Source organism: Narcine bancroftii, chromosome 7 (genome assembly GCF_036971445.1).
Source record: "Narcine bancroftii isolate sNarBan1 chromosome 7, sNarBan1.hap1, whole genome shotgun sequence".
Taxonomy (NCBI): domain Eukaryota; kingdom Metazoa; phylum Chordata; class Chondrichthyes; order Torpediniformes; family Narcinidae; genus Narcine; species Narcine bancroftii.
In genome coordinates, this window is record NC_091475.1 from 215231438 (window position 1) to 215254952 (window position 23515).

The 23515-nt window shown below is 42.8% G+C and overlaps 1 protein-coding gene across 2 annotated transcripts in view; it reads left to right on the forward strand.

Annotated features, from left to right (window-relative positions):
* Positions 1 to 22854, forward strand: part of smpd1 (sphingomyelin phosphodiesterase 1) — a 40994-nt gene extending 18140 nt beyond the window's left edge. The window contains exons 2-6 of one of the 2 annotated variants that reach the window (XM_069892308.1): positions 625 to 1394; positions 13542 to 13713; positions 15411 to 15487; positions 15595 to 15740; positions 18678 to 22854. In XM_069892308.1, the coding sequence (XP_069748409.1) occupies positions 625 to 1394; positions 13542 to 13713; positions 15411 to 15487; positions 15595 to 15740; positions 18678 to 18772 (1260 nt within the window). In that variant the 3' untranslated portion in view covers positions 18773 to 22854. Of the gene's footprint in view, positions 1 to 624; positions 1395 to 13541; positions 13714 to 15410; positions 15488 to 15594; positions 15741 to 17003; positions 18644 to 18677 lie in introns of those variants that run through there. The other variant, XM_069892307.1, reaches the window with a different exon arrangement.
* Positions 22855 to 23515: the final 661 nt, after the last annotated feature.

Genomic DNA, 23515 nt, shown 5'->3' on the forward strand with positions numbered 1-23515 from the left:
TATTACTTCTCCAATGTCATTTTCCAATGCTCTGATGTCCACTCTTGCCTCTTTGCCTAATTTACCTTCATATTTCATCTTCTCCCTTTTTGCTTTTTTGTTGTCTTCTGTTGGTTTTTCAAAGCAACCTCATCCGCCGGCTTCCTGCTAATTTTTGCTACCATTTGCCCTCTCCTTGCAGTTTGGCTGTCTCTGATTTCCCTTTGTCAGCCACGCTCCCTTTAGAATGCTGCTCCTTTGGGAAGAAACAACCTTGCATCTTCTGAATTCCCAGAAACTCTTGCCATTGCTGCTCTCCTGTCTTCCCTGCTCAGGTCCCCGACCAATCATCTTTGGCCAGCTCATTGATTCTGCCTCTAGAGTTACTTTTATTCAACTCGAACACCAACAAACTGCAGTGTGGCTTCTATGGTGTTGTGATCACTGACACCCAATGCTCCTTTGCCTTTAGCTTCCTAATCAGATTTGGTTCATAATCAGATTTGGTTCATTGCGCAGCATACCAAATGCAGAATTTTCCCCAGGGGCTCGACCACAAGCTGCTCCATCCTCCACGGTGTAGCCCCGTGTTTTAGAGGGACTTAACGTTACCACCTTTTCTTTACGATATGTTCTTGTCTTTAGTTGAAGACTAGCATGGATGAAGTGGGGCATGTGGCTACAAAGTTGTGTATTATCATGAAGATCGAACCTCAGGATGTGTGTTCCCAAGCTATTAAACTCTTTGAGCGCGATGTGATTATTGCCTGGATTGATTCCATCCTAAAGCCATCAGAGATTTGTGGGCTTCTGCTGGGAAGTGACTGTGGTCATTGGGATATATACTCAGCCTGGAACGTGACTCTCCCAGACACACCAAAGCCACCTGTGGTTCCCCCAAAGCCACCCCGAGCGGGGGCACCAGTAACTCGGGTTCTGTTCCTGACGGACATTCACTGGGACAAGGATTACACCCCAGGGAGCAATCCTGACTGTCAAGACCCACTGTGTTGCCGATCAGGTTCAGGACCAGTTCCACCACATCAGAGAGGAGCTGGCCAGTGGGGCGAATACAGCAAGTGTGACCTGCCACTGCGTACCATTGAGAACCTCCTGCAGCACCTCCAGTCCCAACATTACAACATGGTCTACTGGACCGGTGATATCCCAGCACACAATATCTGGCAGCAGACTCGGAGTGATCAAGTCCTGGCCCTCAACACCATCACTCAACTCATCCATCATTACCTGGGCAATGTTACAATTTACCCCTCAGTTGGCAACCATGAGAGCTCACCCGTCAACAGCTTTCCCCCACCCTTCATCCATGGCAAGGAGTCTTCTGACTGGTTGTACAGTGCTATGGTGGATGCCTGGAAGGAGTGGTTGCCCCAGGAAGCCCTCAAAACCCTCAGGTAAGGGGAAGCCATTTCCTGGGACTAGAAGGGAACACCTATCAACGTATTCTGGTGCCTGAAAACATTTACAAGGATGTTGCTGGAACTCGGGGGATTTGAGTTATAAGTAGACGATAGTTTGGGACTTTATCCCTGGAGAACAACGCTGAGCTGTGATCTTCCAGAAGTTATGAGGGGCAAAGATAGAATGAATGGTTACCAGCAGGAAGAGTGTCTAAAACTAGAAGGAATAGATTTAAGTTGAGAGGGGTGAGCTGAGGGGCTCTGTCCTCAATCAGTGGGTGGTGAGTATATGGAATGAGTTGCTGGAGGAAATGGGAGAGGAGGGGCACTTACTAGATTGAAAAGACTTTTGGACAGGTTCATGTGAAAGATTTGGAAGGATATGGGTTAAATGCAGGAACATTCTTTTATTGTCATGAATGAATACAAAATAAATGTAAGATGCACAAAATTTGTTCAGTTTTGTCCGCAGCAAGGCAAAGAGTCGCTGTTAGTATTGCCCAACACCACTAACAAGCAAAAGAGAAGGAAAAGAGAGTCCCTTCAGAGACACTGATTGCTCCCACGGCCTCTACAGCTGCACAAATTTCTGTTCAATTCATTGCCAACTCGAGCTCCAGATCTGAACCTCCAGAACCGTCATGACATTTTAAGCATCTGAGGCCATTCAGGTGCCCTCCTTGCCCTCAGCACCTTCTCGCTTGGGCCAGTCTCCAGCAGCCCTCAGGCTGGTATGAGCCCTTTGACCACGTCTGCAGCTTGTGTGGGCCTTTTAGCCACTGAGCCCCTCACTGGTCTGCTGCCGTGGTCATCTTCCTATAGGGTCATCTCTTAGGCTTCTCCTTTTCAACGAGAGGAGGTTTCTCCCATTTCAGAAGCCCTGTGCCAGTATGCTTCCCTCCACCCCCCCCCCACCCCCCCCAGGACTCATGATCTGCTACGTTAGGGTTAACCCTAACCTTAAACAAACATCATCAGCTCCTCTAACATTCTGTTTACAATGGAGCCATAGGCATCATGAGTGGGCAGAAGAACCCTGCAGAACAGCTCTGTGCCTCCACTCCCTGCTCCTCTGGGTCAACACTAGTGGCAGCTCAAGATCACAAGACAAAGGAGCAGAAGCAGGCCACTAGGCCCATCGAGTCTGTTCCGTAAATCTACACTAAGCTACTCTATACTAGTTTCAATTTCTGGCCTTTTCCCCATATCCCTTGTCTATTTCTTGTTTAAATACTCCCAGTGATCTGGCTTCCACTGCTGTATGCGGAAGTGAATTCCACAGAACCACGACCCTCTGGCTAAAGAAGTTCTTCCTAATCTCTGTTTTATATGGATAACCTCTAATTTTTAGACTATGACTCCTTGTCCTCGATTCACCCACCAAGGGTGAATCTTACCCTCATCCACCCTTGAAAAGTCTCTATGAGATCTCCTATACTCCAATGAATACAACCCAAGAGCTGCCAAACGCTCCTCATACATTGCATTCCCCTTGCATTCCGGGAATCATCCTAGTAAATCTCCTCTGCACCCTCTCCCAACAATATCACATCCTTTCTAAGATAGGGAGCCCAAACTGCACACAGTTCTCCAAATGAGGCCTCACCCGTGCCCCATAGAGTCTCATCAACACATCTTTACTCTTATACACTATTCCTCTTGAAATGAAGGCCAACAAAGCATTCGCTTTCTTCACCACCAATCCTACCTGGGCATCAACTTTTAGATTTCCCTGCACGAGGACACCCAGGTCCCTTTGCACATCCGAGGTCTGAATTTTCACCCCATCCAAATAGAATTCTGCCTGTTTTTACTGTCAAAATGTACAACTGTACATTTCTCTATGTTGAATCTCATCTGCCATAATTTTGCCCAGTCTCCCAATCTGTCTCTATCCTTCTGCAACTTTATGGTTTCTACTACACTTCCTACCCCCCACCTCTCTTAGTGTTGTCTACAAATTTGTCCACAAAACCATTTATACCACAATCCAAATCATTAATATAAATTCCCCTGTGGAACACCACTAGTTACAGGCAGCCATCCAAAACGAGAACCCTTAATTTCAACCCTTTGCTTCCTGCCTATCAGCCACTTCTCTATCCAGTTTAATAACTTCCCTGGAATTCCATGGGGCCTCATCTTATTTAGCAGCCTAATATGCGGCACTTTATCAAAAGCCTTTTGAAAATCTAAATAGATAACATCCAAAGCCTCTCCTTTGTCCATCCTACTTGAGATCTCTTCAAAAAACTCTGGTTGGTCAGGCAGGATCTACCCTTTAAAAACCATGCTGACTTGGACCTATCCTTCATGAATCTAGGTATTTCATCACCTTATCCTTGAGGATCGACTCTAATATCTTCCCAACTGTCAGACTAATTGGCCTATAGTTTCCTTTTTTCTGTCTCCCACCTTTCTTAAACAGCGGAACCACGTTTGCGACCTTCCAATCCTCTGGAATCTCTCCAGAGTCTATCAATTTCTGGAAGATCATCGCCAGTGGATCTACAATCTCCAAAGCCACCTCTTTCAAAATCCACAGGTGCACCTCACCTGGCCCAGGAGATCTATCAATCTTTAATCCGTTTAGTTTGCCTAGCACAATTTTTCTAATAAACCTAACTGAATCTAACTCTACTCTCTGACTGTCTGGGATATTACTAATGTTTTCCACGTTGAAAACAGACGCAAAATATTGATTAAGTTCCTCTGCCATTTCTTTATAACCCATTACAATTTGCCCAGCATCATTTTCTATTGGTCCCATGTCAACATGTGTCTCTCTTTTATTCCTTATATATTTGAAAAAGCTTTTAGTATCATTTTTAATATTGTTAGCTAATCTCCTTTCATAGCTCATCTTTTCTTTCCAAATGACATTTCTTTGTCTTTCTGTAAGTGTCAAAAGGAATCCCAATCCTCTGATTTCCCACTAATTTTAACTTCCTTGTATGCCCTCCCCTTAGCCTTCAGCTCTTTTGTTAGCCATAATGGTACCATCTTTCCTTGGACTAATTTCTTTTACCTTGGAATATATCTATCCTGCAGGCCTTTTATTACTTGCAAAAATATCTTCCAGTCCTGCTCTGATCCTCCAATTAGTTTGCTTTCCCAGTTTACTTAAGCCAGTTCCTTTCTCATACCACTGTAATTTCCTTTATTCCACTGAAAAATTGATACATCGATTTTTTTTTTTCCTTTTCAAATGTTAAATTAAATTTAACCATATTATGATTGCTGCTTCCTAGAGATTCAATGACCTTTAACTCCCTAACAACCTCGGGTTCATTGCACATGACTCAATCCAGAACTGCAGATTTCCCTGGTGGGCTTCTCAACAAGCTGTTCAAAAAACCTATCTCTGAGGTTTTCTACAAACTCTCTCTCCTGGCTTCCAAATTTTCCTGTCTATTCCTTTCATCATTTTTATGTTTCTGTAAGATCCCTTCCTCCAATGAGTTCAGACCCAGGCTATTCCATCTCTCCTTGTTGTCCAACCCTTGATTTTCAGTATCAATCAAGTGAACATCACCTCCACTGCCTTCAAAGTCTTTCACATGTGATGAGATCAGAGCTATGCACATTGCTCCACACCAATCCTCCCTGCTCTCAAATTCAGTCCCTCCAGCAATGAAAGCCACCCTATTTGCGTTCTTCATTACCTGCTCCACCTGGAAGATTCTGATTCATGCACAACACTCCCAGGACTCCCCACACAATTTTAGTAACTGTCCAATCTCACTGTTCACTATTTGGACTTCTACTCGTTGGTGTCAGTAAGAGTGTCTATGAACCTACCTGCAGATTATGGGATGTCCCTGCAGCCTTCACCAGGAGTCATCGAAGTCTGGACATCTGCACTTAATTTCCCAATGCCCCTGCGTTTATCATCAACATTCCATGTTTCTTTAACTAGTGGAGCAGGATGGAGTCACGTGATGGAGTAGTGGCCGGTCAGGGAACTCCAGCCCTCTCCAGAAAAGTTAAAAAAAACACACAAATCACAAAGGCACAAACATAAAAATTAAAACAAAGTGAAAGTAGTAGGAAGAAAATGGCAGCGAAGAAAGAAAAGTCGAAAGCAACGGGAAGAAGAGAAGAAGAAAGAACGTTGGAAGAAGAAGGTGAAGACCTTACCTGTCCGAGGAGGCCCGCCACGGAGAGAGAAGCCCGCTCCCTAATGTCAGTTGAAGTCCCGAGCTCGGGACTACAAAAATGGCTCGTGGAGCCAAGTAAAAGTGCGCAACCGCGCATGAAAAAAAAAACACTGACGGGAGGGGGGAACAGCTGAGGAGTCGATCTCCACAGCTGAGAGTGACAGCTACAACACAGCAACAGGAAGAGAACATAGAAAATAACGAGAACAAGAAAGAAGAGAGCAAAAAGAAAACAAGGAAACAACAGATGGCCAACCCAGAGGAAGAAGAAGAAGAAGAAGAACATAGAGAAATGGAAGAAGAAGATATATTTTTTAAAGAATGTATGGAATCAGTAAAAGAATGGCAATTACAAGAATTTAGTGAAATAAAAAGAATTAAAAGTACAGAAGAAAAAATGAATAGATTAGAGATGGTCATGTCGGATATAGGAAAAAGAGTGGACAAGGTGGAAGAACGAGAAACAGCCGTAGAAATGGAAGTAGAGGATTTAAAAAAAGAAATTAGAAGAATCTAATAAAAAAGTTAAAGAGACACAAGAGCTGTTAGCTCAGAAGATAGATATAATGGAAAATTATAATAGAAGAAATAATATAAAGATAGTGGGCCTTAAGGAAGATGAAGAAGGCAAGAATATGAGAGAATTTATAAAAGATTGGATCCCCAGGGTCCTAGGAAGACCAGAATTACAGGAAGAAATGGAAATAGAAAGGGCACATAGAACATTAGCCCGGAAACCACAGCCACAACAAAAACCAAGATCCATTTTAGTAAAATTCTTAAGATATACAACAAGAGAAACTATATTGGAGAAAGCAATGAAGAAAATAAGAGAAGACAAAAAGGCACTGGAATACAAAGGTCAAAAAAATTTTTTCTATCCAGACATAAGTTTTGTACTCCTGAAGAAGAGGAAGGAGTTTAATGCAGCAAAAACAATCCTATGGAAAAAAGGATATAAATTTATGTTAAAGTACCCAGTGGTACTTAAAATAGTTATTCCAGGGCAGCAAAACAGACTATTCTCGGATCCGGAGGAAGCACGAAAATTTGCAGAACAACTACAAAACAGGCAGAGAGATGAAGACATGTAACGAGAGTAGAAATGACCACGAACTATATGTATGTGTGTATATGGGTATATATATGTGTGTGTGTGTGTGTGTATGTATATATGTGTGTACATGAGTGTATCTGTATTTAAAGGAAAATATATAGAGTATAGATAAGAATTAATAAGGGAAAGAAAGGGAAGAGAGGAAGTAAGGAGGGAATTAAGATAGTGACCTTTGTTATATATGAAAATTAAAATCCTTTCTGGGGGGGGCTGGGTGGGGAGGAGTTACAGTCACTGCAAAATCAGTTGACGCTTGCGAGTGAATTCGCAAATCCAAATGGAGAGGAGAGATGTGGTTGCCCGACAAGGGATAAAGGGCAACTCAGGAGGGGGAGGGGAGATTGGGGTTAAAGAAATTTTAGATAGGAGAATAAGGGAAATGTTTGATGTTTTAGAAATGTTGTCTTATAAAGTGTTCAAAACAAGAAAGCAGAAATGGATAAGAAGGAAAGGTGATGATGAGGAAACGGAAAGGAAAGATAAACAAAGTATGAAATGGCTACGTTGAACTATATGACTTTAAATATTAATGGAATACATAACCAAATTTATTATTTGCCCTCTAATGAACGCTTTCATTGCATCCCATAGTATAAACTTATCTTTCACTGATTCCGTATTTATTTCAAAATACATTTTAATTTGTCTTTCAATGAATTCTCTAAAATCCTGCCTTTTAAGTAGCATGGAGTTTAATCTCCATCTATACATTCTTGGAGGGATGTACTCTAGCTTTACTGTCAGTATTAACGGTGAATGGTCCGATAATATTCTAGCTTTATATTCTGTTTTTCTTACTCTATCTTGCATACGAGCTGATTTAATTTACTGATAAAATTTACTGATAAAAGAAAAAATTGATATAGCATTCGTGCAAGAAACACATTTAACTGAATTGGAGCACAAGAAATTAAAGAGAGATTGGGTAGGACATGTAACAGCAGCGTCATATAATTCAAAAGCAAGAGGAGTAGCTATATTAATTAGTAAAAATGTACCAATTAAAATAGAGAGGAAATAATAGATCCAGCAGGGAGATATGTAATGATAAAATGTCAGATATATTTGGAGTTTTGGAATTTACTCAATGTATATTCACCTAACGAAGAAGATCAAAAATTTATGCAAGATATTTTTTTGAAGATAGCAGATACGCAAGGGAACATATTAATAGGAGGGGATTTCAACCTTAATTTGGATTCAAATATGGACAAAACTGGTAAAAAAAATTAACAGAAAGAACAAAGTAACCAAATTTATAATTAAATCGATGGAAGAAATGCAACTTTTGGATATATGGAGGAAACAACACCCAAAGGAAAAGGAATATTCATATTACTCGGGTAGACATAAAACATACTCAAGAATAGACCTATTCCTGTTATCAGCTCGTATGCAAGATAGAGTAAGAAAAACAGAATATAAAGCTAGAATATTATTGGACCATTCACCCTTGATATTGACAATAGAGTTAGAGGACATCCCTCCAAGAATGTATAGATGGAGATTAAACTCCATGCTACTTAAAAGGCAGGATTTTAGAGAATTCATTGAAAGACAAATTAAAATGTATTTTGAAATAAATACGGAATCAGTGAAAGATAAGTTTATACTATGGGATGCAATGAAAGCGTTCATTAGAGGGCAAATAATAAGTTATGTAACCAAGATGAAGAAGGACTACAATCAGGAAACAGAGCAGTTGGAAAGGGAAATAGCAAATATAGAAAAAGAATTAGCAATGAAGGAAGATATTACTAAAAGAAGAGAATTGGCAGATAAAAAAATAAAATATGAAACACTACAAACATATAAGGTGGAGAAGAACATAATGAAGACAAAACAGAAATATTATGAACTAGGGGAAAAAACGCACAAAATTCTAGCATGACAGCTTAAGACAGAACAAGCTAAGAAAATGGTATTGGCATCAAGGAAAAAAGACAAACAAATCACATATAATCCAACGGAGATTAATGAAAACTTCAGAGAATTCTACGAACAATTATACCAAACTGAAACCGAAGGGAAAGAAGACAAAATAGATGAATTTTTAACCAAAATTGAACTACCAGAATTACAAATAGAGGAACAAAATAAATTAACAGAACCATTTGAAATAGTAGAAATACAAGAGATAATAAAAAAACTACCAAATAATAAACCCAGGAGAGGATGGATTCCCAATAGAATTCTTTAAAACATTTAAAGATTTATTAATTCCTCCCCTCCTGGAATTAATCAACCAGATTGATAAAACACAAAGCTTACCAGATTCATGCAAAACAGCAATAATTGCAGTAATACCAAAGACAGGGAAAGATCCACTCGCACCAGCGTCATATAGACTTAATACAGATTATAAGATAATAGCTAAACTATTAGCAAACAGATTAGCAGATTATGTACCGAAAATGGTAAATCTAGACCAAACTGGATTTATTAAAAAAAGACGAACAACAGACAATATTTGTAAATTTATTAACTTAATTCATGCAGTGGAAGGAAATAAAGCTCCAACAGTAGCGGTTGCTTTAGACGCAGAGAAGGCCTTTGACAGAGTAGAATGGAATTATTTATTCAAAGTATTACAAAAATTCAGTTTACCAGAGAAGTATATTAATTGGATTAAAGCATTATATAAGGGGCCATTGGCAAAAGTGACAGTAAATGGATATATATCAAAGCAATTTAACTTAAGCAGATCAACAAGGCAGGGATGCTCACCATCACCCTTATTGTTCGCGTTAGCTATAGAACCACTAGCAGAATTGATAAGAACAGAAAATAAAATAAAAGGGATAAAAATAAAAGACAAGGAATATAAAATCAGTTTATTTGCAGATGACGTTATAGTATACTTAACAGAACCAGAAATATCAATAAAAGAATTACATAAGAAATTGAAGGAATACGGAGAAGTGTCGGGTTACAAGATTAACTCAAATAAAAGTGAAGCAATGCCAATGAATAATGCGGATTTCTCAAAATTTAAGAATCACCATTCAGATGGCAAATGCAAGCAATACGATAACTAGGTATCTTCTTTCTTTGGCTTGGCTTCGCGGACGAAGATTTATGGAGGGGGTAAAAGTCCACGTCAGCTGCAGGCTCGATTGTGGCTGACATGTCCGATGCGGGACAGGCAGACATGGTTGCAGTGGAAAATTGGTTGGTTGGGGTTGGGTGTTGGGTTTTTCCTCCTTTGTCTTTTGTCAGTGAGGTGGGCTCTGCGGTCTTCTTCAAAGGAGGTTGCTGCCCGCCGAACTTTGAGGCGCCAAGATGCACGGTTTGAGGCGATATCAGCCCACTGGCGGTGGTCAATGTGGCAGGCACCAAGAGATTTCTTTAGGCAGTCCTTGTACCTCTTCTTTGGTGCACCTCTGTCACGGTGGCCAGTGGAGAGCTTGCCATATAACACGATCTTGGGAAGGCGATGGTCCTCCATTCTGGAGATGTGACCCACCCAGCGCAGCTGGATCTTCAGCAGCGTGGACTCGATGCTGTCGGCCTCTGCTATCTCGAGTACTTCGATGTTAGGGATGAAGTCGCTCCAATGAATTTTGAGGGTGGAGCGGAGACAACGCTGGTGGAAGCGTTCTAGGAGCCGTAGGTGATGCCGGTAGAGGACCCATGATTCGGAGCCGAACAGGAGTGTGGGTATGACAACGGCTCTGTATACGCTAATCTTTGTGAGGTTTTTCAGTTGGTTGTTTTTCCAGACTCTTTTGTGTAGTCTTCCAAAGGCGCTATTTGCCTTGGAGAGTAAACCTCGGCCATCTATATAAACTCAATTATTATCCACTAATGAAAAAATTACAGGACGACTTAGAGCATTGGAAAGACTTACCACTAACACTAATAGGAAGGATAAACTGTATTAAAATGAACATTTTCCCAAGGATACAATACCTATTTCAGGCATTGCCAATACACTTGACGGAGAAATTCTTCAGGGCGTTAAAGAAAATAATTAGGAAATTTTTATGGAAAGGGGGGAAACCGAGGATAGCACTAGATAAATTAACAGAATGGTATAAACAAGGAGGCTTACAACTGCCAAACTTTAAAAATTATTATAGAGCCGCACAATTAAGATACCTATCAGATTTTTATCAAACAAGGGAAAAGCCAGATTGGACTAGATTAGAACTAGATAAAGTAGGGGAGAAGATACCTGAACGTATATTATATAAATGGGATGAAAAGTTGGTACAATGTAGGAATTCTCCAGTATTACATCATCTGCTCAATATTTGGAAGAAGATTCATGTAGAAAGGAATAAAACAAATTACCAAAACTAATACTGATGCAAAATCAGCTAATCCCTTTTACAATAGATAACCTTTCCTTTAGAGAATGGGAGAAAAAAGGGATCAAAAGAATAGAAAATAGCTTTTCAGGAAATAAATTACTATCCTTTGAACAAATGAAGGATAAATATAATAAAACTCAAGATACAGTGTTGGCATACTACCAACTGAAATCCTACTTGAAGGACAAATTGGGAAGCAGTCTGAGGCTGAGGGAAGTAATTTTGAATATGTGATTACAGATACAATGATAATCAAAAAATTTATAGCAAATATGTATATTAAACTGCAAGAAAAGGAGAATGAGGAAACAAATGGTAAAACTAAACAAAAATGAGAACAAGATTTAAACAAAGATAAAGAAGGAAGCATGGGAGAAGTTACGCTCTGGAACTATGAGAAATATAATAAACACGAGGTTACGTATGATACAATATAACTGGATACACAGGCTATACATTACACCTCAAAAGTTAAATAAATGGGACCCAACAGTATCTGACAGATGTTTTCACTGTAAAAAGGAAATGGGAACAACAATTCATGCAATTTGGAAATGTGAGAAAGTGAAAAAATTTTGGGAAGATCTAAACCAGATATTAAATAAAATCACAGAAAGCAATATACCAAAAAACCCAGAGATCTTCCTCCTAAGTAACATAAAAAACAAAGAATTTGGACTTGATTTGGATGGTGCACAAAAAAGATTTGTTAGGATAGCCCTAGCTGTAGCAAAAAAATGTATTATGTCAGCCTGGAAATTAGAAGATAACTTGAGAATACAACAATGGTATATAGAAATGAATAAATGTATTCCACTAGAAAAAATAACATATAATTTAAGAAATAATATTACAATATTTGAACAAATATAGGAGCCATAAATTAAACACAATAGAGAAAACCTACCGGGGACATCTACCACCTAAAATGACAGAAGGAGAAGGAAATGAAAAGAATTGACTCAGTGGAATTTCTTGTTTATTTTTATTGAGTGACAACATTGTTTGACGGGTTTAATGTATCTTACATTCTGAACTTTAAATGAATGGGAAGGGAGGTAGGGAGGGTGGGATGGGAAGGGGGGGTAGAAAATGAAACTATATAGTTGAAAAGAAAAATGTATGTATCTTGATGAATGTGGTTTATAGTGTGAAAAATAAAAAAATTAAAAAAAAACTAGTGGAGCAGAAAATGAGTCATGCAGATCGTCATCTTGCTGCTTCAGTCTGATTGGCTGGGAAACCTCAGAATAATAACTTCATGCCTGTGGCCAGGTTACATCAGCCTGACCCTTGCAACTCACTTAACCCATATATACGTCTCTCTGCATTCCCTACATAATCTGATGTCTTCCATTGCACCAGGAGGCGTCCAGAATCTGATAAATTACCACAAAAAAATCTGCTCCAACATTCTATTGTTTCTTTCATTACCCTGTGTAGCATTCCATCAGGACTAGGGGACTTGTTATGTCTGATTTTGTGTCTGCGTGGTTTGCACCGAGAAGCAGAGTATGCTATTTCATCGGGTTGTACTTCTCTAATCAGATGACAATAGAGTTGACTTGTGTACCTTTAGATCAGTAGTTTGCTCAGTGTTACTCCTGTAGTGATGGTGGTTGAGGTCCTCACTTCCCATCACCTCCTCAATGCCTCTTTGGCAGGTGACCTGTGTTATCCACACTGGGGACCAACACAAAGTTGTTGTTCAGGGTCTTGGCCTTTTCTGCATTCTCCAATATTAATTCCACTTTCTCGTTGTCTAAGGGGCAAATATTTGCTTTATTCATTTTTCTCTGCTTAATGTATTCATAAAAACTTGATTTTCAAGCTGGAACCTTCTGAATAACGGAAGTTGTGGGGGTATGTGGATGGGGGGAGAAGAGACTGTGACCAGAGTGGGATGTGTCCTTTAAAATGTCACAGCTTCCATGTGCCTCTCCTTTCTCCCCTTTCCTCTGCCATTGGACCCAGCACCACTCCCTTCCCCCAGTCACAGGCACTGAAACTCCCTTCAGCCCACACTTGCTGCTCATCTCATGGACTGGCCATCATCACTTGTCACGTCAGCAAGAGGCACCAGTGAAGGGGCTGAAGGACTCTGCCTTGGGTTCCAGCGGGCCTGGTGCAATGCTCAGTCCAAAGCATGTCTCTGATCCATGCCAATCTTTCCTTCCACAATTCTTGAACCTCAGATGAAGGGAGGGAAGGGGTTGGGAGGACACAAGGGGATGGGTTGGGGACACGAGGGGAGGTGGTGGGAATGGGGTTGGGGAAATTATGGGGCCTGAGGGTGGACGTGGTTGCTTCCCCTCCCACCGGCTTGAGGAGGAGGGTTGTGTCCCCTCTCTTCCCAGCTCGTGGAAGGGGTTGCTTCCACTCTCCCCCCCCAGCTTGGGGAGGGGGTTGCGGCCCCTCTCTCCCCCCCCCCCAGCTCGGGGAAGGGAGGACTGCTGTGATTTGTTGCTGGAGGGGTTTGGACTGACTTGTTATGTCAGATTATGGTTCCTCAGCCCTGTGTACCTGATGATGTTCTTCTGATTTGCAGGAGGGGAGGCTTTTACACTGTGAAAGTCCAGCCGGGATTGAGACTTGTTTCCCTCAACATGAATTTCTGTTCTCATGAGAACTTCTGGCTGATGGTGAACTCGACAGACCCAGCCGGCCAGCTCCAGTGGCTGATCAACATTTTGCAGGAGGCTGAGGAAAATGGCGATAAGGTGATTTGGGGGAGCCTGTCCCTGCAAACCCCTCCCGGACATCCTATTTCACTGGGACCCTGGTTCAGGCAATATGCCCCCTCTGACGTCCAGAGCCAGCTCAGTGCATTTCTACTGCCACTCATCAGGTGTCGGTGAACAATTGAGATCTCCTTTCCTCATCTTTCAGAGCAGTTCTGCTATTCACCCATCAAATCCATACAGGTTCCTTGGAAGATCTCTGCCTCCCATATCCCTGCATTTCTTTCAGATTCCAACTGGCTCCATTCCTTGCTCTCTTCCATTCATTCCCTAAAATGCTACATTTAAAAAAAACTGGGAAATCACCTTCTGTCACATTTGGTCCTTTTCTAATTGTCCATCCATGTGCCCAGTTCTTCATCTGTGTGCCACAGGATACAGACCTGCATTGACATGAATGCTGGATATATTGATTTTGTAGAAGCTAGTCATCTATAGACAGGATGCAGAGTTGGGCGGGCAAGTGGCAGATGGAGTTCAATAAGTGTGAGGTGATGCATCTTGGAAAGACATACCAATAGGCTGAGTACAAGGATAATGGTCGGTTACTTAACAGTGTGGAAGAACAGAAGGACCGTGGAATCCAAATTCATACATCCCTCAAGGTTACCGCGCAGGTTGATGGGATAGTTATGAAGGCCTCGTTTAATTAGTCAGGGGATTGAGTTCAGGAGTCGTGAGGTGACGTTGAAGCTCTATAAATCTGGTGAGACATCACTTAGTTCAGTTGAACTGTGTTCAGTTCTGGTCACCTCATTACAGGAAGTGATGAATTTTGAAAAGTTGTCCTTGAAAGCAGAGTACTTGGTTCATGGCAGGGTTCAGAGGGAGGAACAGTGGGATCTTGGGGTCAAGGTTCTTTAAATTCCCCCAAGGTCACTGTGCAGGTTGATTGGGTGGCTAAGAAAGCAGATGATGAGCTGGCCTTCATAAGTCGGGTGATTGGGGTTGAGTTGTGAGGTCATGTTGCAGCTCTGTAAAATGTTGGGACCACACTTGGGGTATAGTGTTATGTTCTGGTCGCCTCACATCAGGAAGGATGTGGAATCTAAGGAGAGGGTGCAGGGATTGATCAAAATGCAGCATGGATTGGAGAACGTGTTTGATGAGGAATGGTTGAATAACCTAGAACTTTTTTTTTGGAGCAAAGAGATGAGAGGTGACTCATAGAGATTTTTAAGACCATGAGGGAGATCGATAGGGTGGACAGTGGTAAACACCAGAGAACATCTGTTTAAAGTGAGTGCAGGAATGTTTCGGCGAGATGGCAGATGTACTTTTTTTTTAAGTGGTGGATGCCTGGAATGCCTTGCCAGAGGCAGGGGTGGAGGCTGGAACGTTAGGGGCATTTAAGAGACACTGATGGGCAAGTGAATGGAAGAAAAATAGAGGGTCACGGGTAGGGAGGGTTAGATTGTAGTGGAGATGGTTCTGGGGGGAGTGGGTGGTGGCCCGGAAAGTTGGGGGGTGGGCTGTGGTCCAGGGGAGGGAGGGGTGGGGGGGTGACCCAAGGGGTCAGGTTGGGGATGATGTTGGGGGTGACTCAAAGGGGTGTGTTGGTGGGGGTGACCTATGGGACAACCCAGAGGGTGGGGGCCAATGGAGAGGACAGGTGCCCATCTGCCCTTATTCCACCCTCATGCTCTGTTGTGTCTGCAATGCATTTGTTCTCCCAGGTTCACATCATTGGTCACATCCCTCCCGGTCACTGTCTGAAGAGTTGGAGCTGGAGCTACTATCGCATCGTCAGTAGGTGAGCAGGCCAAGAGAAGGGGTGGGGGGGGGGGGGAGAGGTCGGTTAGCTACTTCCTCACCCACTCTGGTCATTGCACATTGACCCTCTCCTCTCTCACTCCACAGATATGAAGGGACGATTGCTGCCCAGTTCTTTGGCCACACACATGTGGATGAGTTTGAGGTTTTCTACGATGCGGATACGCTGAGCCGCCCACTGTCTGTTGCTTTTATTGCACCGAGTGTCACCACATACATCAACCTTAACCCAGGTAGGTATGGGGGAGAGGGGAGCCTCTGAACCTGGAGATGTGGAAGGGAGTTGGATCCAGCCAAGGAACAGGATGCTGTTCATCCCTGGATACTGGGTTGTGGGAAGGAGTTGACTAGTCCTTGAGAGCTGGCATGCAGGAACCTCATCTGCTTGGCCTTCCTTAGGTGGTGTATGTTTTGACACTACAAGACAAATGGAGCTGAGGCCATTCAGCCCCTGCTGTGCATTCAACATTCCTCTCGTCCACTTTCCTGCCCTGCCCTTCCCCCACCCCCTCCCCCAACCACCCTCCATTTTCTTGCCTCATCAAAACATACCTTGGCTGCAAATATACCCAAGGCCTCCAAACCCCTTGGTCCTCTGTGGCAAGGGATTGCCGTGACTCACAGCCCTCTGTGACAAATTACTTCCTTGTCTCGGCATGGTACTGTTATTCTTAGACCCTGGCCTCACCCCTCTCAAATATTTAACCAGCCTAGCCCTCTCATAACCCTTCATGCAAAGGGCCATGGGTGTATGGAACAGGCTGTCGGAAAATGTGATAGAGGTGGGGACGATTGTTTCGTTGAAAAGGCCTTTTGACAGGTGAATGGATGGGAGAGGTAGGCCACACACGGGACTGAATGGCCTACAGTATTTCACTATTGCAGAACTCTAGCTAATAATTTTGTTCCAATAAGATTGCTCTTTTCTAAACTCCATTAAGTAGATCCCAACCTGTTTAATCGTTCCTTGTCAGGTGGAATAATGGAGACCAACTGATTTGCAGTCTCCACATGAGATCCCACAGTCTGGTCACAGTCTCACTTCCCTACTCTTTTACTCCTGTTCTCCCCTCTGTTACCAGTGTTCTCTCTTCTGCTGATGAGCCACGCATCCCTCTACGCTACAATTTTCTGCAGTTTTACACCATTTAAATAGCTTCCTTTCTTCCAAATGAGCAATTTCACATTTCCCAACCTTGAGCACATTGGCCACTCACCTCTCCATCAGTGGTCATATCGGGATCGCTGCCTGTGGCCTCGCACCAGGGAGGGTAGGAACAGGAAGTTGTGGCAGATGAATGCATGGCTGAAGAGTTGGGCAGGGGTTCAGATTTCTGGATCATTGGGATCTCTTTTGCTAAGTTGATCCTAAATTCTTTGGCTGAGTTTGGGTTAGTGGGATGGGCTGGTTTGATCTGTGTGGGGCCTTGTTTCATCGTAAGGAGCACCCAGTTCGCGAGGTTATTCAAGGACATGCCCCACTTCTTGTACCGCAGGGTATCGTGTGTATCAGATTGATGGTGATTACCCAGGGAGCTCCCACTTGGTGCTGGACCATGAGACCTACATTCTGAACCTGACCCAGGCCAATGAGAGTGGGACTCCCACCTGGTCCCTCCTGTACAGACTACGGCAGGCATATGGCATGGACACAGTGTTCCCTACTGACTTTGACAGGCTCATCGGCCGCTTCCTGCAGGACGATCGGCTCTTCCAGAGGTACTGGTTCCTGTTCCACAAAGGCCATGTTACACAGGAGTGTCAGCAAGCCTGCAAGATGGCCGCTCTCTGTGCCCTACGCACAGGTCGTGCAGGTGATACTAAACTATGCAAGGATCTGCACAAAGAGCTGGCATATGAGGAGACACAAAGAATCTGGAGCCTGCAGAAAATGTGCTGATAGCCCTGGAATTGTCAGGATCAAGTCATTCCAACCATCATAATTGTAATGGATCCTTACATCAATAAACCCAGTTGCATGGAGAGTATCAACAGAGAAGCCAGGCCCTCCATGTGGAAAATGGTCTCCAAGTTCCCCTGACCCATCTCGCCCCTCCCGCCTACCCCGTGCTCCGCCTGTTATTCACGCATTCACCACTTCAGATGGCAACTTGTTCCACACTCTCACCACCTCAGTGTAAAGAAGTTCCCTTTAAACATTTCCCCTTTCATCCTGAATCTGTGACCTCTAGTCTTGTCTCACCCAATCTCAGTGGAAAAAGCTGCTTATGTTGATCCATCAAATCTTCCCTCATTCCCCATCGCTCCAGGGAATAAAGTCCAAACCTGTGTCACCTTTCCCCATAACTGTTTCTCAATACCCAGCAACATACTTGGAAATCTTCTCTGCACTTGGGATACAAATGGAAGTCTGAGGCTGGGATTCCAGGACAAACCTGCAACCTGAATCTCTCCTCATCTGCCTGATGGAATGCTCCTTTTGCCTGGGTACAACTCTCCAGGAACTTGATTCTTTCCAGGACAAAGCTGCATTTCCTCAACACGTGCACAAATTATCCATTCACAAACACAATGGCTGCTCTGTGCACTGTTGATCAAATATATTACACTCCATGGCTCCAGCTCCGTGATTACCACAGGTATGACAGTATTCAGCATTGTTGGGACAATTCCTGGAACCCCAGACAAACATCCCAAACTGCAAGGACACCTGCACTTCACAGACTGCACCAAAGGAAGGGCATCATTAATCTACTCTGTCACACATAGGAATGTGTGGCTGACAATGTGGAGGGATTTTCACTCTGACCCTGGGAATGTGTGATGGGATGGTGCGGAGGGAGCTTCACTCTGGGTCTGACCCTGGAAGCGTGTGATGGGACAGTGCGGAGGGAGCTTCACTCTATGTCTGACCCCAGGAGTGTGTGATGGGACGGTGTGGAGGGAGTTTTGCCCAGTGTCTGACCCTGAGCCCTGGTAAACGTGACTGTCACATTTCTGTGATGCCTGCACTATTGTTCACTTTAATGAACCTGAAGCATATTATTCCAAACTGAAATCTAATCATTTGGCCATGGGAGTGTGGTAAGAGGTGAATGACTGCCTACCTATTCACCTCGTGTTCATCTTGTGTGCCACAGACAACTGTAATAAATGATGGCTTCCTTCGCTCTTGGCTCTGCATCTTATTGGAGACTTGTACATTGCAGATTCCCTTCTTGTGCACAAAAACGTCCAGCTGACATCAAACACCTGCCTGTGTCTCAGAACAGGAGCAGATTTCTGCTGTTACATAGGAACATAGGAAGTAGGAACAGGAGTAGGCCAAAAATGGCCCATCGAGCCTGCTCCGCCATTCAATACAATCATGGCTGATCTAATTTATGACCTAACTCCACCTACCTGCCTTCTCCCCATATCCCCTAATTCCTCTATCATGTAAAAATTTATCTAACCAAATTTTAAATATGTTTAATGAGGCAGCCTCAACCACTTCCCTGGTTAGAGAATTCCAAACATTCACTACTCTCTGGGAAAAACAATTTTTCCTCATCTCTGTCCTAAATCTACTCCCCTGAATCTTGAGACTGTGTCCTCTTGTTTTAGTTTCCCCGGCCAGCTCAAAAAACCTTCCTACATCTATCCTATCCATACCCTTCATAATCCTATATGTTTCTAGAACATCTCCTCTCATTCTTGAGCGAATACAATCCTAAACGATTTAATCTTTCATCATAAGTCAACCCCTTCATCCCAGGGATCAACCTAGTAAACCTCCTCTGGACCGTCTCCAAAGCCAGTATATCCTTCCTCAAATATGGAGACCAGAACTGGACACAGTACTCCAGGTGCGGTCTCACCAGTACCTTATACGGTTGCAACATTACCTCCCTACTCCTGAATTCAATTCCTCTAGCGATGAAGGCCAACATTCCACTTGCCTTCTTAATAACCTGCTGCACCTGCAACCTAACGTTTTGCGATTCATGCACAAGCCCTCCCAAGTCCCTCTGCACAACAGCATGCTGTAGTTTTTCACCCTTTAAATAATATTCAGCTCTTATATTTTTCTTGCCAAAGTGGATCACCTCACACTTACTAACATTGTACTCCTGCACACAGTTTGCTCCCGTTTGTTTATAGAACACTACAGGCCCTTGATCTTGTGCTGACCCATATGTTCCTTTTAAAAAATACTAACCCTGATGTCATGTGATGCGGGGAGAGTAAGAGGAGGTGGATTCCAAGAGCTCCCAGGATTCTTGATTACAAACAAGGTCAAAACCTCAACTGACAGTCAAAAACGCCAAAAAAGGATGTGAAAAGAATTTTTAAATGCAACATGACAAAAAAAAGCAAGTCTGCATCCAAGAGTAAAAGAATCACCACCGAGGTGAGAGGGCAAGCCTGGAATGCTTTAACCATATAACCACTTACAGCACAGAACAGGCCAGTTCGGCCCTACTAGTCCATGCCGTAGCAAATCCCCACCCTCCTAGTCCCACTGACCAGCACCCGGTCCATACCCCTCTAGTCCCCTCCTATCCATGTAACGATCCAGTCTTTCCTTAAATGTAACCAATGATCCCGCCTCGACTACATCTGCCGGAAGCTCATTCCACATCCCCACCACCCTCTACGTAAAGAAATTTCCCCTCATGTTCCCCTTATAATTTTCCCCCTTCAATCTTAAACCATGTCCTCTAGTTTGAATCTCCCTCTTTCTTAATTGAAAAAGCCTATCCACATTTACTCTGTCTGTCCCTTTTAAAATCTTAAACACCTCTATCAAGTCCCCTCTCAATCTTCTACGTTCCAGAGAAAAAAAACCCCAGTCTGCACAACCTTTCCCTGTAACTCAGACCCTGAAATCCTGTCAACATTCTCGTGAACCTTCTCTGCACTCTCTCTATTTTGTAACCCCCTACCCCTGACAAAACCATGCTGATTACTCCCTATCAATCCTTGTCCAAAAATTTGTAAATAGCATCCCTCAGAACACTTTCCATCAACTTACCCACCATAGACGTCAGACTTACAGGCCTATAATTCCCAGGTTTGCATTTGGACCCTTTCTTAAACAGAGGAACTACATGCGCCACCCTCCAATCCTTTGGTACCACCCCCGTGGCCAGTGACATCCTAAATATCTCTGTTAATGGCCCCACTAACTGTCCACTAGCCTCCCTGAGTGTCCTAGGGAATATTTTGTCCGGTCCGGGAGATTTATCCACCTTTATCTTTTTTAACACAGCCATCACTACCTCCTCGGTTATCCTTATGTGCTTCATGACCTCCCCACTATTTTTCTTTACTTCAACTGGTTCAACATTTTTTTCCCTAGTGAATACCGAGGCAAAGAAATCATTCAAAATTTCCCCCATTTCCTCAGAACTCACTCAGCCTACCCTCGCTATCTACAAGGGGTCCAATTTTATCTCTCACTAATCTTTTACTTTTAATGTACTTATAGAAACCCTTTGGATTTATATCTACTCTGTCAGCCAAAGCCTCTTCATGCCTTTTTTTGGCCTTTCTAATTTCTTTCTTAAGATTCCTTCTACACTCCTTGTAGTCCTCCTTCAACTTCTCTGCTCCCTGCTCTTTATACCTCTTGTACACCTCCCTTTTTCTCCTAACCAAATTTCCAATATTCCTCGAAAACCAAGACTTCCAGCCTTTCCTTTGATCCAAACTGGGACATAACTACTCTGTACCCTCAAAATTTCTTTTTTGAATATCCTCCATTTTTCATTAACATCCTTACCTGAAAATATCCTGTCCCACTCAATACTCCCCAAATCCCTTCTTATTCCTAAGAAATTTGCTCTTTTCCAATCTAGAACCTCAACTTTAAGCCTCTCCTTGCTCTTCCCTAAAACTACCCCAAAACTAACAGAATTATGGTCACTTGACCCAATTGGTTCTCCAACATTAATGTCCGCTACCTGACCTAGCTCGTTCCCTAACAGGAGATCCAGTATTACACCATCCCGAGTCGGTTCTTCTACTAACTGATTTAGAAAACAATCCTGAACACATTTAACGAACTCCAGCCCATCCAGCCCTCTAACCGTATGGGTATCCCAATCAATGTGTGGGAAGTTAAAATCTCCCATGATCACTACCCTATGATTTTCACACATATACGTTATCTCCCTACAAATTTGTTCCTCTAATTCCCTTGGCCCATTTGGTGGTGCGAGTTAATTACTTTCAACCATTTTTTCACAATGCCTCCTTTTTTCCCTTTACCATGTATTTCTGATTAAACTGCATTATTGTTCACCCTTTGTTTCCTCAAATTGTTGTAACATGAATTGAATTTGTCGTCGTTCATCTGCCACAGGTTTTTTTTAATACCATCTACTTCGTTCCGGTAGCTGAGCAAATTAATCTAATGATAATACATCGTAGGGTGGCTAATCCAATAAATAAGCCCACTAGAATCATTAAACCATACATAGCAAGGGCCATTAACCATGGCCCCCAACCTCCGAAATTCCAATCTCCCCATGTCCAATCACCCCATACACCTTTTTTATATTTGTCTCTAGCTTCCCAGATCTTCTCTCTATACTTCTTAATATTGGACCGCCAAATCTGAGATATTAGCTGATTCATCCGGGATGTATGTGCAACATTCAGAGCCAATTAAAGCACAAGTCCCCCTTCTCCTAAAATAAAATCAAGGGCCATGCGTTTTTGGAGGACTGTAAGTCGCATGGTGGCCATTTCTGTAGTTATTGCCCGGACTTGGGATTGGACTTCCCCAAGCGCCAGGTTCATATCATTTACTAGTTTATCTAGGGTGGCTGCTAATTCTTGAATCTCAACCCCAGCTCGTGCGGCTCCATATGTCAGGAAAAACGTCCACATGAGACGATCGCCTTCAGTCACCCTTCTTTTGCCTTGCCCATGGGACGAGACTAATACAGGTAGCTGGTTAAGAACACGGACATTGGGAATTAAGTAGGCCAGGTAACAACATTCTCTCCATCCTTTAGGTGTACGGGTCATTTTAAACCCTTTTGTCCAATTCCAACATTCCTTTTCCCTGGGTAATGTAAGGTAAAAACATCATGAGATGGGACCGGAGAAGGAGTCACCCAGTACTAAGGAGTAACAGAATGCAGATGTGACCTTGTACACTCAAGATAAGCTTTGCACTAACAAGAATGATGTGTAGCAGACTAACAGAGAAGGATAGCAACAGTTTATTCATTGGACAATGTAATGGTATGATAATTTACTAAGTACGTATCCTGAGGTATAAAAAAAACACCACTTGCTGATAACGGCAGAATGCGCCTTCTCCAACTAACACTGTTAGTTGCAAGTGTTACAATCTGGTAATAAAGAACAAAGAACCTTGATTTCGACTCAGTCTGGTGTCTGACTCACTCATTCATGAACAAAGCAGACCTAACAGTAACCATCAATAAATTTTGTATCCACGCACCCAATATGTGCCATTTTGAGGCTGCGGGATTCACAGTCATGTGACGGTCCAATTCTGCATGCAATTGGAAACTCCTAGTTGGTTCCTCAAAAGGAAGCAACACTCCAGACTGAGTAGTTTCTGACTTTGTTGGTTTCGGTCGTATAGACCACCCTTTGTATTTATCTTCAGTGGTTGGATCACTGTTGTTGGGCAAGGTATATAATTTATGTAGGGAGAGAGGGACTGCTACTAAGGGGACTCCTGACTTGCCATGGTGTGGTATTTTCGCACATGCCCAACAATCTGTTTCATTTTGGTTCTTAATATAATTAGTACATAGAGAAATAAAAGAATTTTTAGGTTCAACTCGCAAAGCTATGATATGTATAAGTACAAATTGAAATAGTAAGCGTAAAAGTTTCATTATTGTAGTTTTCTGACCCTTTTTACTCCTCTTTCCTTTCTTCTATGGCTGGTGGTGGGTCCACTGGTCCCTTTAATCTTGAAGCGTGTGTGCACCCCTTTTCCTTCGTTGGGACCGCTGTTTCTGTGGTCAACAGTACTAGATATGGTCCGTTCCACCGGGGCTGAAGCTTTTCTTCT